The 18539-nt window shown below is 40.4% G+C and overlaps 2 protein-coding genes and 1 long non-coding RNA gene across 4 annotated transcripts in view; 2 read left to right on the forward strand and 1 right to left on the reverse strand.

The window, feature by feature from the left end:
* LOC109240532 (katanin p80 WD40 repeat-containing subunit B1 homolog) overlaps positions 1–1865 on the forward strand; it is a 15541-nt gene extending 13676 nt beyond the window's left edge. For both annotated transcript variants that reach the window (XM_019407186.1, XM_019407187.1), the window contains exons 16-18: positions 430–546; positions 659–727; positions 1349–1865. In XM_019407186.1, the coding sequence (XP_019262731.1) occupies positions 430–546; positions 659–727; positions 1349–1409 (247 nt within the window). In that variant the 3' untranslated portion in view covers positions 1410–1865. The remainder of the gene's footprint in view (positions 1–429; positions 547–658; positions 728–1348) is intronic.
* A 1340-nt stretch (positions 1866–3205) lies between these two features.
* On the reverse strand, positions 3206–3739 carry LOC109240534. The gene is made up of 2 exons (XR_002070089.1): positions 3656–3739; positions 3206–3566 (listed from the first exon to the last, which is right to left on the reverse strand). It is a non-coding gene; the product is annotated as an uncharacterized LOC109240534 (long non-coding RNA).
* On the forward strand, positions 3561–7694 carry LOC109240533. The gene is made up of 4 exons (XM_019407189.1): positions 3561–4081; positions 5372–5421; positions 5697–5774; positions 6269–7694. The coding sequence occupies exons 1-4, from the start codon at positions 3917–3919 to the stop codon at positions 7476–7478; spliced, it is 1503 nt and encodes a 500-aa protein (XP_019262734.1). The 5' UTR covers positions 3561–3916; the 3' UTR covers positions 7479–7694.
* Positions 7695–18539: the final 10845 nt, after the last annotated feature.

Below are 18539 nucleotides of genomic sequence, written 5' to 3' on the forward strand. Positions count from 1 at the left end.
GTGGGGGGGGGGGGGGGTTAGGTTGAACACTTGAGGCAGTGAGTATCGACGTAGGAGTTTTGTTCTAAAAAGGAATATTTTAAGGATAAAATAGTAAAAATCTTGGTCAAACTTAAAGTGCTTATAAGCTAAAAATTCATAAGCTAGGGGTGACCAGCTTATTTTTGACTTATAAGCACTTTTAACTTTACCAAACACATAGATAAGCCGAAAAGTGCTTATAAGCTAGTTTGACCAGCTTATAAGCTTAGCCAAATGCCCTCTTTGTCTATGTGGATGTGGTAGGGTTGCCTTACACTTATTGATTTATGGAATTCTACTGTTAAAATTTTTTTTCGATTCCACTGTTAAGTTTCACAGTTCTCCCTTATTTAAAAAAAAGTTTCCTTTTTACATGTTGAATGCTTCGTCCTTTTTGTCCTCCCACAGGCATGCAAATGTTTCCCTGGAGCTGCTGTTGAAACTTGTTGCAGTCTTTGGGCCGGTAGTTCGTTCAGCCGTTTCAGCACCTCCATCTGTAGGGGTTGATCTTCATGCAGAAGAAAGGTAATGTTGCTTAATGATTAGGCAGCTCACTTTTCATTTTTTTGCTTGGGTGATAGTGAATACACAATACTTGCATGTCTGGCCGTCTCTAATTTCTTACACTGTAAAACAGAATCCAGTGCTGCAAACAGTGCTTTGCGTATCTCCAAGACATACAGAAAGTACTTCCAGCACTTACTAGGTAATTAAGAATCCACTTTTTACTTTTCATTATTATGATTACTCTTATGATTTTATTTTATTGGTGGGCCAATTCATGCTCTCTGGATTTGGGATAGAGTTGCTAGATTTCAGTTAGAATTTCTAAGTCAGAAAAATGACTAGTAGCGCCGCACCATGTTTGAGAATCATCAATTAAAGGTGTTGAAAGCAAGCTTCATAGTCAATGATGCACAACAAACTTCAAACTTAGTAACGGCAACATCTTTAGGTTCTGGTTTCATTGGACAATGGATATTATTAAAGGGTGGATTTCCAATCATTTTCGTCTATCTTCAGTTTTGTACATTGAAAGATGTTTACTTCCATCATAGAAGCTTACTGATCCGAGTCCCGAAGCTTCATGATATGGTGTCTGAATATGTTTGGTTTGGAGGGCAGGGGCCTAAGGCTTGATTTCTAATTGATAGGTGTGCGTTGAGCTTTTGAAATATTCAAGAATTGATGCAACTTGTTGTCGATTAGAATTCTAGTTGATATCTTTACCTCCTTTTCTTACATATCTAAAGCAGCTAGAAGCCCGGAGTCCTCCTGTCTTGATTTTGTTGGCTACTCACTTTTTGCTTACATTCTATTATTGTAGGAGAAGTGGTCTGTTGGCAAAAGGTGCATTACAATTAAATCTCCTACTTCAGGAATCGTAGTCCAGTTTATCATACAACAGAATGGAAGTTAGCTAATATAGATATTATCCAACTGATGGGCTCTTTTTGGACTCCACAATTTTGTTCGTCGGATTTCCACGCTTGCTACCATTTTCAACATCCTTGTAATAGCGGAAAACAGGCAAGACGGAGATGCGATGTCTGTCCTCTGCCACTGCAACTGGTTTCGGAGCAACTGTAAAATTCTGGACATATAACCTTTTGGTGATCACAAATGGCTGTCTTCTTTCAAATACGGCATGAACATACTTAAAGTTCCTGGCTGTATGTATCCATATGTAAGTTGTGTACATGTATCTGTAATAGTAAAAATGGGATGTATATTACATCATTTGATCAATGAAACATATGTTCATACGTCTTTTCTTCTCTTGCTATCGAAACTCAAAATATTGTATTTTGTTCTCAAGTTTACTATAAAGTTTCAGTGGTCAACTGGTGCAATATTAGAAGAATTAAAGTTGCTTACTGAGTTACTGGTATTCCAAATGGCAAGACACTAGACATCAAGTGAAATGGACACTCAGAAAAGGTCTCGGATATATAGAAGAAAATGAATGCCTATAGTAGGTTACAAGTATAAATAGAAAGTACTTTCACAAACTTTAATCCCTTTCGCACAATAGCGCAACAGAATCTGAGCTTAGCTACAATATTTAGTTGATCTTCTAAACATTTCAAATATTTTCTCGACTATTTTCGTAGATAAGTTTTGGAGAATCTTCTAAAATTTCGACAATGGTAGATCCAATAATGAGTTAGCTGGTTTGGCAGAATTCAGTATTGTGGAATAAAATTATATATGTATATCTGAGCGCTAAAAAAAGAAATAAATTCAGGAATTGCCATCCCTGAAGGAAAGAAAACTCTGTTAAAGAAGGCATTGGAGCATCAAATAACGTACCTTATTTGAAAGGTATTTTAATATTGACCTAAAAGGACCTAAGTCCAAACACTAGAGTATCACTGTAAACTAAGTTGGTTATCATTATTTTGTTTTTTTCTTCATTTTAGTTGGTTACTCCGTATTAAGTAATTACTTCCTCCGTTCCAACCCCGAGGGGTAGCTCAATTAGTAAAGGACTGAGGACAAACCGGAGGGCCACTGGAGGCATTACAAACCGGCCGCGTCTCCAGGGCCCCGTGGAACTAACCGTGGTGCACGCATTGAAATAGTGGGTCCCGGTGGGTACAACTAGTCGGGTTCGCAAAGCGATGAAACCACGGTTAAAAAAAAGAAAAATTCCTCCGTTCCAATTTATGCGAACCTGTTTGAGTGGACACGGAGTTTAAGAAAAAAATAAAGATTTTTGGAATTTATGATCCTAAAACAAGTCAAAAAGAGGTCCAGAGTATTTGTGTGGTTATAAAAGCTTTTCATTAAGGGTATAATTGTAAGTTTAAGCTAAATTGTTACCAAATTTAGAAAGAGATCATTCTTTTTGGAACGGACCAAAAAGGAAATTGGTTCGCATAAACTGGAACAGAGGGAGTAATATATTTCTCTCTACAGATTAGACATATAAGTTTAAAGCAGTATAAATATATTTTGGCATTGATTTAGAATAACAAATTAATTTTTCTAAATTTTTTTTATAGGAACTTAAAATATAAAATACTACGTATTAACTTACTATATAATCAGTTATATAGCACACTGTATATGTATGTAAACTCAATCTCATAGGGGCATTAAATTCGAAATCACTCACATCATGCCACGTGTAACACGACAATAGTCCATTCCACTAATGGATATACGTTATGGGGGAAAAAAGAATAAACATACGTCATTTTTTAAACTTCAGGGGTCATTTTAGTTTATAAAAATTAACACTTTGACCCCAAAAATAAAGAAAATGTCTTCCACTGTTCGTCCTGCAGAGGTGCAGAGTCCGAGAGAGGGAGAGAGATTTTTGTTTCAGGTAAACCAAAATTCTCGAGAAACAAACAGTAATCTCCATGTTTTTCTCTTCCAATAACAACCATTTTTCATCAATAATTTTTCTCCTTTTTCCTTTCTTTTCCATACTTCTTCACTTGAATTCCCTTATCTTCAACCTTCACACAATTCCGTCAACCCCTTTTCTCTCGCTTTTTCTTCCCTAACCAAAATTACCACAAGCCCAGAAAATTCTGAACACAAAAAAAAAAAAAAAAAATTAAAAAACTGAACTTTTCAGAAATCAACCTTCTAACCTTGCATTTTACGTCCAGGAAACCACCTTTATTTGAAAAAAAAATCATGATTTCCCATTATCTTCAATCCCCAAAAAGCAGTTTTTCCCCTCCTTTTTTGTAATTCCCGGTGATATTTTGCGTCGTGGTGGTTGTTGCTAACGTGCGCCGGGTGCTGAGATTAGAGAAACTTGGTGTCAGGTCGGTCGGGTCGGGCCAAGTTAGAAACTCTAAGGGTGGGACATTATTTTTGTCTAGAAATTATCTGAGCCGTACACGTAGAGGTTCTGGATTGTTTGAGCCGTTTAATGGAGGGAGAAACAATGGGTGTGGGACCCAGGAAGATGAATTGGGGTACGTGGGAAGAGCTTATACTCGGTGGTGCTGTTCGCCGACATGGGACGAAAGATTGGAACGTCGTCGCATCGGAGCTCCGTGCCCGGACTGTATATCCTTATTGCTTTACCCCCGAGGTTTACACTTATTTACGTTACGTGCCCCTATCATATTATGATTGCGACAACACTCCGTTTGTTTATTTTGGTTTGTTCGTAATCTCCGCTTTTTTTTCTCCTGTTATGGAAGAATTATTGTCCTTTGTCGGGTATTTGCCTTATCTACTACTATAGTATTTGATTTTGTGGGGTCCATCTCATAGGAATAATTAAATAGGATTAATTCATTAATTAAAAAAATATCAATTTAAACGAGACAACAACCTTATTTTTGAATTATGTCTGGTCCAGGGTGGATTTTTAGAGTTTTAAAATCTGTGCATCTTGACTACTTATCAGAAATACTTACTTACACTCACTACATGCACCAAAGGAATAAGTAAAATAGTAAATGACATGTTTTTTTGCACAAAGTTTATCACTTAATCATAATTAATTTACTATTTACAATGTACTCCTAGCTTAATTTATCATTGGCTATGTTAAATTATCATACTTTGGCGCATGCATCGGGTCTGAGTAAATTTTTCTCGTTGATTATCAGTCAATGCTACAAATCTTCTATGTAGCAGCAGTGGAAATTTCCTTCTTAGAAAACAAAACTACGTTTTTGGATAAATAGTAAATTGTTTGGTTGTGTACTTGTGTCCCCGTCTGTCCTACAAAAATTGTGTAGATGGAATTACAAAATTATTGTTGATGGTTGTGCGGTGGGGGTTGGGGTGGGGGTGGGGGGTGGGGCATTAGGAACTTAATTATGTGTTTGCTTCTCCTTCAAGGTGGAGAAGGTCTGTGTACACACTACCCTCCTCAGACATTACTTGTGGAATTATACTAGGTTTGTTTGTTGTTCTCCGTCAAGGTGGACCATAATCTAAAATAATAGTAATAAATAAATAAAAGGTGGAGCAGAATCTGAAGCTTTTGGTGTGTCATAATGGTGTTGGGGTAGCCTAAACTTTGTCTTTATTGGTTGATATGTGGCTGCCATATAAAGAGGCGACCCCAATGAATATTGGGATCTTTTTAGTTTGTGGTTCAACAGATTTCATATGTTTGTTATTCTTGGTTGCTTTATGTTTTTGTTTCCACTAACCAGAGATAAGGACATCATGAAGTATAGTAGTAACTTTTTTTCAATGATTTTAGTGCTTTTCTGACCTATGACTAGCCAATGAATAGAACTGTAACAAAATCAACTTCACTGCATTTTCTTGACCTTGTGTTCTCCATTCCTAAGTTTTCCATACCTTTATCCATACTCTAAGATATGCTGATATGATTAATTGACGAAAAACTTAACTTCAGGCCTGCAGGACCAGGTACGAGGACTTACGTAAGCGCTACTCTGGCTGCAAGTGAGTCAAAGTTCTTCAACTTCATGAGCTTATTAGTTTATTCATGAATCCAGTACCATCTCAGTTATGGCTTTCTGACACATATATGGAAGTTTGTATCCATCTTATGGGGTGTACAATTTCTTGAGTTGTTTTATCTTGTAAATACACTACTAGCTTAATCCTCACCTTTGGAATGGATCCATGGTTTCCGTTAAGTTACTGATAATTGAGCATTGTAGGATGTCATCCTTGCCCTAACCAATGTGCTACTTGTTTAACTTTCTTTTGGCTAGTGCTTGGTTTGAAGAGTTACGAAAGCGACGAGTTGAAGAGCTGAAGCGGGAATTGGAGAGATCTGAAAGCTCCATTGGGTTAGTAAATATGTTGCTTCCCTGTTTTAAGTTGATAAGCAAATACTTGCTAATAAATCCTGGCATTTTGAAGTTCTTGGCCACACTTAATGCATTTCTATAGAGAAAATCTAAATAAAAAAATATCTGTGACCTCGGGTAATTATATTTTTTGCTCTCATAACCCCCACCCCCCCACCCCCCACCCCAAAGCTCACTTTTCTGTGGTCCTCAATAAATAAGAGAAAATAAATCTAGAAAAAGTACGAGAAAGGAGAATGAAGAAAGTATCAGGAAATGCGTAGTCATGTTATCTTGTGATGTTTGGCATAAACTTAGGCTCCATAGATGAATCTGATGTTCTGTCACTTTTTTCTGCATTTGAATAGCATAAAACTCCTGTTCCATGAGCCAAATGGTTAATACATGTATGCAATGAGCAGTCTCTTGGTCCCATAATTTTCTGTTTCCTTAACACTGTGATTACCAAATATTATCTTTATGCTCATTGTCAGGTTTCTTGAGTCAAAGATTGAAAGCCTAAAGGCTGAGAGGGAACAATCTGGTCAGTTAGACTATGGACTGAGTCGCACTGAATCTCCTGCTCCTCCGACAAAATCAGAAGATATTGAGTCTTTTGTGAAAGATGAAGCAAAAGATGGGCTGTCTGCTGGCAGCTTCACACTTGATATTAGAACAAACCAGTCCCCTGAGTCTCAGGTTCCCACCATACCCTCAACAGATGTGAAGCTAGAACGTTCAGAGTCTTGTGAACGGGACAAAGTTCCAAGTACAAGCAAGGTGACAGAGGTTTCCAATGGAAATGGAGGGGCTGTAAGGAAGAGAAGAGGTAAGAGGAGAAGAAAAGATACCGTTTGGGATGCCAAAGAAGGGAGCATTGAGGAGAGTGACAATGTATGTTCTACCAGTCTCGCCTCCACTTCTCACTGTAAAGAAGCATTAACCAGTTGTGAACAAAGTATTAGGCATTCAGCAGTAAGTGATCATAGAGGAGGTTTATCTAGGTTTAGGAACGATGACCTGATGAGGATTTTCACCTCTATTACACAGCATGAAGCTGCTATGGTCTTCAGGCATCGTCTTGATAGTCAGAAGAGAGCAAGATACAAGAAAATGATAAGGCGACATATAGATATCGAGACAGTAAAATCAAGACTGGCGAGTTGGTCAATCAAAACACCAGGTGAACTCTTCAGAGATTTCCTTCTGCTAGCCAATAATGCCATGGTATTTTACTCGAAGAGGACGAGGGAATACAAAGCAGCAATGGCTTTAAGAGACATTGTCACTAGAGCATATCGACAGCATTACAAAAGCTCTTACTACAAAGCTACATCTTCCCTCCTGCCCTTTCCAACGATTGGTAATCCACCTGGGAAGCCACGAAGTGTTCGCCCTCGCCCTTCTAAAGACAAACTTCAAGCCAAGTATGGCAATAATATGAAAGACATTATTGCTGGAAAAGTAGGAAGACAGAATCATAGACCAGGTGATGCTGATTCTAAGGTACCATTGCAATCTTTGTTATCAGCTAAGAAGGGCTTCAAGAGGCCTGAAAAAATCAAGCGTGGACCGATTATCGAGTCTGTTAATGTACAAACTAAAGTACAAGCTAAGGAATCCACACAACATAATATTAAGGTTAAAGAGGACCATCGAATTAAGCCTGTAACCAAAGAAAGGAAAAGGGCTCGGCAAAAGTGATTTGTAGTTTCCATAATCTTTAGTTACTTTATCCACTCTCTTTTTTTTTTCCCTTCATTTTTTCATCTTTCTATTTTCTGTGGCCATTTTGCGACTAGGCCTCATCTTGAAAGAGGAGAAATGCAGGTGTAATACTAATAAAGGTGTGATTATCAGCTTCAAATTAGTTTCCATGTAAGTATTACCCATAAATGATAAATGTGTAATCTCCCAAAAGTAATGTACTTATTTAATGGTTAAAATATGTGTAAACTAAACATCAATCTATGAAAAGGACTGGTTTAATGTGAGCTGCATCACTACCGTATGCCATCACAGGTGTTTGTTTAATAAAAGATGAACAAACTCTTCTGCACAACTTTTTAAATAGTGACAAAATTTAAACAGTGGCCTAAAAATGGGTTATTGGGCTTTTTGTGAAGCAAAATGTCCACTTGTCTTGCGCCCAATTGGTTTGGGAGTACATTTTGAGACGGGTCCTCTTCATTGATGATTGATCCACGCAGTTATTTCCTCTCTTTCAATTTATGTGTCTTAATATGGTTGGACACGAAGTTTAAGAAAATAAAGAAGATATAGTGTCAAATGTAAAATGTGCGTAATGTATAATAATGATTTTAAATATGTCATGTGAAAAGTTAAAAGATTAAATACAAAAGATTAGGAGTACATTCTTTTTAAAATGGACTGAAAAGAAAAGTAAGGACACTATATTGAAACGGATGGAGTATTATAGTAGACGTGCCACCAACTCTATGAACAAAACATCACCAAATCGGATATCCTCATAATAAATTAAATAGATAAATAAAGAACTGCCCCAACTATGCCAATAGCCAAACACTTTAGGGCATAAATAAATGATTAACTAATTGGTGAGAGAGACTATGGAATAAGATAGATATTAAAATAAACGTTCCTTTGATTAAATTAGTTCAATGGAGTCCCACATGTCAAAGAAAACTAAAATTCTGGATCTCTAATTATGCGCAGAGTAAATTACACTAACTAGCCTTGTAATATTACTCAATTTTAAATACACCTCATATATCTCTAAATTAAATATTTAATACCCCTATACAACTGTGTACTGACATTTCGGGGATTATAAATCAGTTTTTGTTAAAACTACTCAGATTAATATAAAAAAAAACTAGGGATTCTACTACCTTAATTAAATGGGTCAGTTGAACCATGCAGAAACCAACTAATCCTAATGTAGACACATGCCCTGCAAAAATTTATTAGTTTACATACAATCTTTCCCTAGCCCCAGGAGACTGCGAGTTTTTGGCCAATATTGTCCCTTATCTTTGAGGGTCGGTCTTTGGTCTCTCAGATATAATTCTGAGTATATTTAGTCCCTTAAGTATATTAAAGTGGAGCATCTTTAGTCTCACTAACACAATATGTTCAAAAACTAACGGTATTACCCAACTCTGATTCATGAAGCAAATCTTCTGCTCTGAAGCAAAACGTTTTCTCTCCTTTTATTGCATAATACAAACTATCACTTTAATTCCTCATTTTTAGATAGTGTCTTCTAAAATTTGACTTTGAAAATATCCCCTTCTGTGCCAATTTTCAATGAGAAAATGACACTATATAGCCGCTGTAAAAATAATAACCTAAAAAAGGTTTAAAATTTGTACACTTTTTTTTGTGTGTATATATATATATAGTGTCATTTTCTCATTGAAAACTAGCATAGAAGGGGATATTTTCAAGGTCAAAATTTTAGGACACATTATCTTAAAGAGAGGAATAAAGTGATAATTTGCATTATACAATAAAAGGAGAGGAAACGTTTTGCTTCAGAGTAGAAGATTTTCTTCATGAATCAGATGTTAGGTAAACCCGTTAGTTTTTGAACATAATATGTTAGCGAGACTAAAGGTGTTCCACTTTAGCATACTTAAGGGACTAAATATGCTTAGAATTATATTTAAGGGACCAAAATAGATCTATCCTAAAAAATAAGGAACAATATTGGTCAAAAACTCGGAGACTACCGACAACACCAACTCTGAAATCTGAATTCTCTTTGTTTGTATTGGCCGTATCTTGGAAAGAGTCAATTGACGATTTTGCCTATTAAATATTTGAGATTTTCTTTTTCCTTTTTCTCAGTTTAACCATTTGATAAACAAAATTTACTGCTCCCATTAAATTTAGGTGGAGTAGCTATTTTTGTGATCCAAATTGGGACATCTTCGTTATTTAACTGTTCTCCTGAACGACTTCCCTTTGTTGATTCAACAGTTTCTTAGGAATTTTTATAGGGGCGTCACTAACTACATGAACAAAAACATCATCAAATCAAATTAATAAATGAATAAAAAAATAAATAAATGGAGTAATAGACTTGTCCACATACACCTGTATTCATGCATGTTACACATAGTTGAACTTTGTAAAGAGAATATGGAAATTGGAACAAGATAGATATTAAAGAAAAGCATCCCTTAATTATGCTACTTAATTAATCAATAAACAAAAAACAGTATGTCAGAGATCAACTTCATATTTTAAATTGTATTTAGTGTAATATTTGTAACTTAGATGATGTTACCACATAGAGGGAAGGCTTATAAATTAGTTTTTGTAGTAAACTAATTAGATTAAAAATTAAGGCTGCAACTAGGTATATAGGACATAGACATAGCTAACTGGACAATGAATATTTGGGCGGCTAACTGGTAATGTCAGATTATATATAAAAATAATTAGGGGGTGAATAGATATTTATTTTCCTGATGTCGAAGAGTTATTACTCTCACGCCTTCCCATAAATCCATCTGAGGCATATTAGGGAAATGCCAATAAATTAAATATGCACCTCCATATCTAGTGTATTTCATTAGCTCTAATACCAGGACGTTGGACTTGATCAACACTATGGTGCATTTTTATGTCATTTTTAATAAATAAATAAATAAGGAATAGAGAAGGTATATAACTTTTTGTTTTGTTCGAAAATGTAAATACACCTGCTGGGACCAAAAAAAAAAAAAGAAAAATTGTACATACCTTTTTTCTTTTTTTTCAACAAACTGTACATACCTAACCCTACATCAACGGTGTTAGGTTCAATAATGCAGATTGGAGAGGAAAAGAAAAACCAAAAATACCAAAATATCTTTCACGAGACTCCAAAGGCTTAATAATACACCTTTTCTCTCATTTTTCTCATGTTCCCCAAACTCCCTCTCTACCCAGGCCTCAAACAATGGAAAACAAATACTCCGTGTATATATATATATAGGTGTGAGGGGCAGATTTAGGGGCGGAAGGGGTCCTTCGTCAGAAAATTGTACTCTATATATATATGTTTAACCAAAAAGTATACTACTCTTTGTTAAACTAATTAAATAATAAGTGAGGTGAAAGGTCAATCCTAGTCAAGCATAATAATTCCTAGATCTAGTTTAGAACTTGGGTGACACCGTTTGACAAATGCTCGTGTATTCAGTCATTAAATGCACACTTTAGGGCGTAAATGAAGAATGAATAATGAGCAATAAATATGAGAAATGCCAATAAATGTAAATAGGAACAACAATGCACCCAAATATCAAATGATGTGGAAGATTCTTCCTTCTGACAGCGAAATATGGCAGTAGACAAGAATATGAGTAATGCTTTCTTGGATCGTGTGAGTGGAAAGGAAGAATAATCGATAAAATCAATCACTATGGAAAGGTAAACTTTATATTTTCTCTCAATAGTCAACTTCTTACAATAGTTTCTCAGATTCAATCTCACGTGCCCCCTTTTCTTTTCTCTCTCTTTCTATTTATATGGGATATTCTCTAAAAATCCTAAAAAGTACAACAAAGGGAATATCCAGGAGAATATTCCTGTCACTAGTTCCAAGATTACACTAGCCGTTATTCCTATTCTTCGTTATTCGACCTCGACCTCTACGGCTCGCTCAACGACTGCTCGTTGTTGGGCTTTGGTCGACCTCGTCCTATCTGCCCAAATCGGAACACAGTCTTTTCACCTTACGATCTTTTCACGCCCAACTTCCTCAGCAAGATTTTCACCCATACAGTTTGTCCCTCCGCTTGTCGGGGTCACCTTCTGGTCGGCCCCGATGAGGGGACCTTTTCAGTTGGCGATTTGTGAAGAAATTTTTGGCGTGGTGATCGAGTGGAGGTGCCCGTTGCCGAAGCAATGATGTGTCTTTTTTAGATTCGTGGTCACAACGCATGCGTCATCATTGCGCATATTTTCGATGCGTTGCCTCGTTCCTCGAGTCCCTGTCGTTTCGATTCCAAGGCTATTGGCTATTGCTTACATCGATTCGAACGCCCCTGAGGTCTATAAATAAAGAGGGGGAAGTTTCTCAAAGAAACTTTTGCACTCTTCTAGCTTTTTCAGCCCTGCACTTGCTTCCTTTTCTCCTTCTTATGTTCTTGCTTCCTGTAACTGCTGCTATTGCCACCCCTTCTTCTTTTTCTATCTCCTCATATACACATCATCAAAAAATGGCTACCGTAACCCCCAACACTGAGATAGTTTCCGAGCCTACTCCATTATCGGTGGCCATGCCTTCTGGTGGCGGAGAATCAACGGTGGTAGAGGATGAAAGCTTTCCCACTGTGGAGGAGATCATTCCTCGTAACCCTGCTTCCAGGTCTGACTTCTCTAAGGAACCCGCCCTTGAACCGGAGTCTGCGAAGTTGGAGATAGAAGCGAAACACCTTACCGCCCTTAGGGCCAAGTACGACATTACAACCTACGTTGACCTGGTTCCGGCCAGAGGCGACGTGATTCAAGTTCACAGGGCTGGGTATTGTGCGTTTTACGCCTACCCGTTCCATATAGGCTATTCTCTTCCTCTTCCTCTGTTGGAGGAGGAGTTCTGCCGCTACTACCGTATCTGCCCGGCACAGCTCTCTCCTTACCTTTACAAGATTTTTCTTATGTTGGCAAAGTTTGCGGAGCTTGCCGGCTGCGAATTCTCTATCCGCCATCTTTTGCATCTTTTCGGGCCGAGCTTCCATAGAGGCACGATGATTCACCTCCGCCACAGCGGAACCAAAGGGTTGGTGGCGGGGATGGTTCTGGGCCTATTATTTCTTTGTTAAAACCGAGCACGTAGTGGAAAACCCTAGCGACTTTCCCGAACAATGGAATTTTGCTCGTAAGTATCATTATTTGGAGTACGTTCTTCTCTTCTCTTCGTGATTCGTGACTAGTTATGTCGTTTTTCCTTTTGCAGCTGAGAGGCATCCCCCATTTTTGGTCGCCGATATCAGTGATTGGGTGGCTCGCGTTTTGCCTCACACCATAGGTATCCGTGACTAGGCATTCTTTAACAAGAGATTCGGGCTCAAGCCCACGATCGTAAGTCGGGTTTCACACTTATAACTATTTCATTTTTGCCGTGGTGCATGTCTTTTTGTCATTTTATGGTTTTCCTTTGATGCTAGGTCGGAGAACTTCTAAGAAGGTGAAGACTATCGTCCCCGCATTTCGTCAGGCGGTCAATTCGGCTGGGATGCAGTTCATGTTGGCCGAGTCTGTGCGAAATACTTCTTCCCAAACTCCGATATTAAGCGAGCGTGTTCATCAGATGGCCACCCCGTCAATGGAGATCCCAGCTTGCCCGATGGTTCATTTTTGTGGATTAATCTTCCAGTGGCGAGGATGAAGCGGCACCAATGGAGAGGTGACAAGTAGAGGCCGTGGTCACACCCGAACGGGCCATGACCGTGTATATGGAGGCGACGTGCACTTCAGCCACGGGGACTGCCAGATATTGTCGTGGAAGCTAGGCCGTTGGAGATGACGAAGGCAGCTGCGGAAATGGAAACACCGGGGGCAGCCGAGGTTGGCTCATCGTCTGCTGGTGGTAGAGGAAAAATGGTTGCCGTGGAGGATGACGGGTCTAGTTCTGGTATCGACCTCGAGGAGGTACAAACTTTCGAGGAGAGATTCACTCGAGTGGAGGTGAGGATCGAGGGGTCCACTCGAAATATTGTCATCCCCATGGATTTTAACTTGTTAGTCAACTCGGAGAGCGTGATTCTAACTTTGGCCCCTTTATGCGCGGAGCCCGAGAACAGGACCTTGCAGACGCTTAAGGATGAGGACCTGTCGTTAGGCATTTCCGGGATGGCCCTGCGAGTAAGTCCTTTCTTATCGTTTTGATTTCTTCCTTTTACGTTATTTGTCTTTGCCGACCTTTCTTTGTCTGTTTATCAAGTCCTCATCTTGGAGATTGAGAGCGCCCGTCGGGAGGAGAAGAGGATGAGAGTCTATAAGAAAATGGAGTCAAAGTATAGAGAGTACCGTACCAAACACAAAGACCTAGTCCGTATGCTTGGTGAGAACGCTCTGTTTCCAACCCTCCGTGACGATCTGAGGCAGAAGAATGAGGAGTTGAAGACGAAGGATGACGAGTTGAAGGATAAGGACGACAGGCTCATGAGGATTATTGGCAGGTGCAGTGAGCTTGAAGAGACGTTAAGGGCCGAGAACGATGAACTCGAGGTGAGCAAGGGGGTCATGGCCGAGTGCATCGATCTCCAAGCTCAAGTGACGTCTTTACGGGATGAGCTTGAGCAGAGCGCAACTGTGGTTATCGGTTTAAGGGATGAGCTGGCTGCCAAAACTACGGAGTTAGAGCGAGTTGAGAGAGCTAGATCGGCTGTTGTGGCGGAGGCGGCGGCGTTAGCGGGCACCCTCCGCGTCTTCAGATCAAAACGTGCTGGTGAGGTAGAGACCTTTGCTCTTAAAGAGGCGAGGCTCAAGAGCGGATAGGCGAACTAGAAGGGGACGTTCAGGATTTGAACGAGCAGGTAGCTGTCCTTAAGGCCGAGAAAGTGTAGCAGCAGGCTCAACCGTCTACCTCTCATGCTTCCACTTATCCCAATGTCCCAAAAGACTTGTACGAGAAGTGGGTCCATGCTGAGGCTCATCTTGACATATATAGAGGTTTGACGACGGCCGGGAAAGCCTCTGAGGCGGAGTTTGAGGATGCTCGTGTTAAGGCACAAGCAACTTATGCCGGTTGCGACTATGACCCTTTCATGCCTAGGATGGACGATGACGAGGAAGATGTGGACGAGATTGAGCCAGATGCTTGGTACGAAGACGAGTACTTGGATGGCGAGGGTGGAGATGGTGGTGCTGGGCCGGACGGTGAAGGTGGCGATGGAGATGATGCAGTGTGATTTTCTTGAACTTAGTTTTTTTCTTCACTTTTTATCTTTTTTTTGGGGGGGGGGGGGTCTTTTTGGCCCTTTGTAAGATACTCTCTATTTTGGAATGGAATGGCTATTGTCTTTTTGCTGTATGTTTTTGGCTCTTTTCATTTTTCTTCGTACGTTTTTCCCTTTGTAAGAGAACCTGACTTAGTTGACGCGACCGAGGTCGAACGTGAATCGATTCGAGTAAGGTCGAATGCTAATAGATTCGAACGAGGTCGAATGTTAGTAAATTCGAACAAGGTCGAATGTGGGTCGATTCGAGCGAGGTCGAATGTTTGAATCTTTAAGTGATTCGAACGAGGTCGAATGTAAATGATTCGAATGAGGTCGAATGTTAGTAAATTCGAACGAGTTCGAATGTGAGTCGATTCGAGCGAGGTCAAATGTTTGACTCTGTAAGTGATTCGAACGAGGTTGAATGTGAATAAATTCGAACAAGGTCGAATGTTAGTAAATTCGAACGAGGTCGAATGTGATTCGATTCGAGCGAGGTCAAATGTTTGACTCTTGGCCTAATATAGGAACTTGGTGGAGATGAAAAACTCATGTGTTTGCATACTTCACTTTGTTTATACATTCATTGGAGAAGTTTACATACGTTGAAGTTTGCATGTTTTTCTGAAGTCCCATTCTATCTAGTCCCTTCATTGGTCGACCTAGAAAAGTAGTTGATAGGTCGAGCGATGAACTTACACTTAAACCCCGAGACACTCCCTTTATCGCCTCGTTAAAAACCTCCCCGAGGAAACCAAATTGGGAGAAAACTTGGGTAAGGGAAAAAAGAGTACAACTCGGCGAGCGTCTATCCTTAGAAGTTAAAGTATTTGAGGTGGACGACGTTCCAATTGTTTGGTAGTAATTTTCCTTCCATTGTTTCCAGCTGGAATGACCCATTGCTTGCTACCGCCGTGATTTTGTATGGACCATCCCAATTGGTTCCCAGTTTGCCTTCTCGTGGGTCTTTGCTTGCTTGTGTTTTGGCTTTGAGTACGTAGTCCCCAATTTTGAGTGGCCTGATTTTGGCTTTTTTGTTGTAGTACCGCTCTTCCTGTTGTTTTTGAGCTATCATTCTTATGTAGGCCATGTCTCTTCACTCTTCGGCTTCATCGAGGTCTTGCCTTCTGTTCTCGTCGTTGCTTGGTCCGCTTTCATTTGAGTATCTCAGACTGGGATCCCCGAACTCAGCTGGTATCATTGCATCAGTCCCATAGACTAGTGAGTATGGAATTTTCCCTGTGTTGTTTTTGGCGAGGTGCGATATGCTTATAACACTTCTGGTAGCACTTCTAGCCACAGTCCCTTGGCGTTTTCGAGTTTCTTTTTCATGATGTTCAATATTGTTTTGTTGGAGGATTCTGCCTGACCGTTGCCTGCGGGGTGATATGGAATGGAGAGTATTCTTTTGATGTGCCATTTTTCGAAGAACTCGGCGATCTTTTTTCCAGTGAACTGGGGACCGTTGTCCCAGCTGATTTCTTTGGGGATGCCGAAGCGGCATATGATGTTTCTCCATATGAACGTGATTACTTCTTGTTCGCGTATTCGGGCGAATGCACCTGCTTCTACCTATTTGGAGAAATAGTCAGTCAAAACTAAAAGAAATCATACATTACCTCATCCCGCCGGGAGGGGTCCGACGATGTCCATTCCCTACTTGATAAAAATCCATGGCGAAGTGACTGAATGAAGGTGTTCGCCCGCTTGGTGAATCATGGGGGTATATATTTGGCATTGCTCGCACCTTTTGACGAAGTCAGCAGCTTCTTTATTCATTGTGGGCCAATAGCAGCCCGCCCGTATGAGGCATCTGACGAGAGCTCGATTGCCAGTGTGAGCTCCGCAGTGGCCCACGTGTACTTCTTCGAGGACGCGCCGTGTTTGATTTGGCCCTAAGCACTTTTCTAGGGGGCCACCAAATGTTCTTTTGTACAAGTCGTTATTGACGACGCTGTACCTGTCCGCCTACATTCGAAGCTTCTTGGCTTCTTTTTTGTCGGGTGGGAGCACTCCGTCCTGCAGGTATGAGATAATAAGATTGCGCCAGTCCGAAGTTAGGTTTATAGTGCGTACCTCGATTTGGTCCAGCGACGAATGGAGAAGAGTGAACACATCCCCTTCTCTGGTTATGCTTTTGGTGGCCGCTGCCAATTTGGAGAGGCCATCCACTTCGATGTTCTGCGCTGGAGATATTTGATCGAGCTGGCATTCGTCGAACTCGGGTAATAGTTTGAAAATCTCGGCCTGATATTTCTGTAACCGTTTCTCCTTAATTTGGAAAGTCCCCGTGACCTGATTGACGACGAGTTGCGAGTCACATCAAAGGATGACTCGCCGTGCTCCGTATTTGAGTGCTAATATTAACCCTGCAATCATGGCCTCATACTCGGCCTCGTTGTTAGTCATATCAGGGCATCGTATGGATTGGCAAACCACTTCGCCTGTTGGGACCTCGAGCACGAGTCCAGTCCAGATCCTAATGCGTTAGAAGCACCATCGGTGTAAAAGACCCATTGGTCGTGTACTTCGGCAGAACTAATGGCGGTTTCCCTTTTGACTTCGGACACTATCTTTGCACTGAAGTCGGCGACGAAGTCGGCAAGAACTTGTGACTTTATCGATGTTCGTGGCTGATAGGTTATATCGTGCTCGCTCAGCTCTATGGCCCACTTGGCCAATTTACTCGACAATTCGGGTTTGTGCAAGATACTCCTTAAAGGAAAAGTCGTGACCACTGAGATAGGGAGGCACTAGAAATAAGGTCTAAGCTTCCGTGAAGCTACGACCAGGGCCAGAGCTAGCTTCTCGAGGTGGGGGTACCTCGTTTCAGCGTCGACCAAAGTTTTGCTGATGTAATATACTGGAGATTGCGTACCTTTATTTTCTCGTACCAGGACTACGCTTACTGAGACATCGGACACGGCCAAGTAGACAAGGAGGCGTTCTCCGGGTTCTGCCTTGGCGAGCAACGGTGACGAAGATAGGCAGGCCTTCAGTTCTTTTAAGGCGTTGACGTATTCGACATTCCATTGGAGTCCATTATCCTTTTTGAGTACGCCAAAAAATTTGTGGCACCTATCGGATGACCTCGAGATGAACCTCGACAAGGCAGTTATTCGCCCGGTCAGCTTTTGCACTTGTTTTTTGCTGGTTATATTTTCCGGGATTCCTTCAATGGCCTTGATTTGGTCGGGATTGACCTCGATGCCTCGTTGTGATACCAAAAAGCCAAGGAATTTTCCAGATGTTACACCGAAAGCACACTTCTCAGGGTTTAACTTCATGCCGTACCTTTTGATTATGTCAAAGGCCTCCCTTAAGTGGTCGATATGATCTTCCTTTTTTTTTTGACTTAACCAACATGTCGTCAATATAAACTTCCATGGTCTTTTCGAGTTTATCTTTGAAAATTTTGGTCACCAGCCTCTGGTACGTTGCCCCCGCATTTTTTAACCCGAACGGCATCAGTCTATAGCAGTACATCCCCTGATAAGTAATGAAGGTGGTTTTTTCCTAGTCTTCTTCCTCCATGAGGATTTGGTTATAGCCCGAGTAGGCATCCAAGAAACTTAGCAGTTCGTGCCCGGTTGTGGCATCGATGAGTTGGTCGATGTGGGGCAGTGGGAATGACTGTTTTGGGAAGGCCTTGTTCAGATCTGTAAAGTCCACGCACATTCTCCACTTACCGTTCTTCTTCTTTATCATAACTACATTGGCGACTGTGATGCCCAAAGTTCCATCTTTTTTTTAGAACCCGAATCCGGGTTCCGAGGCCTTGAAACCTCATTTTCTTTCTCCTCGATTTGCATGCACAGTCCGAGCGTATTTTCGGAAAGCTTTT

Source organism: Nicotiana attenuata, unplaced genomic scaffold (assembly GCF_001879085.1).
Source record: "Nicotiana attenuata strain UT unplaced genomic scaffold, NIATTr2, whole genome shotgun sequence".
NCBI lineage: Eukaryota > Viridiplantae > Streptophyta > Magnoliopsida > Solanales > Solanaceae > Nicotiana > Nicotiana attenuata.

Excerpts from the sequence above, each read along its gene's own strand:
- LOC109240533 (XM_019407189.1), top strand. The coding sequence starts at position 3,917 with ATGGAGGGAGAAACAATGGGTGTGGGACCCAGGAAGATGAATTGGGGT. Across the intron at positions 4,082-5,371 it reads CTTATTGCTTTACCCCCGAG|GCCTGCAGGACCAGGTACGA; the intron begins GTTTACACTTAT and ends ACTTAACTTCAG. Across the intron at positions 5,422-5,696 it reads AAGCGCTACTCTGGCTGCAA|TGCTTGGTTTGAAGAGTTAC; the intron begins GTGAGTCAAAGT and ends TCTTTTGGCTAG.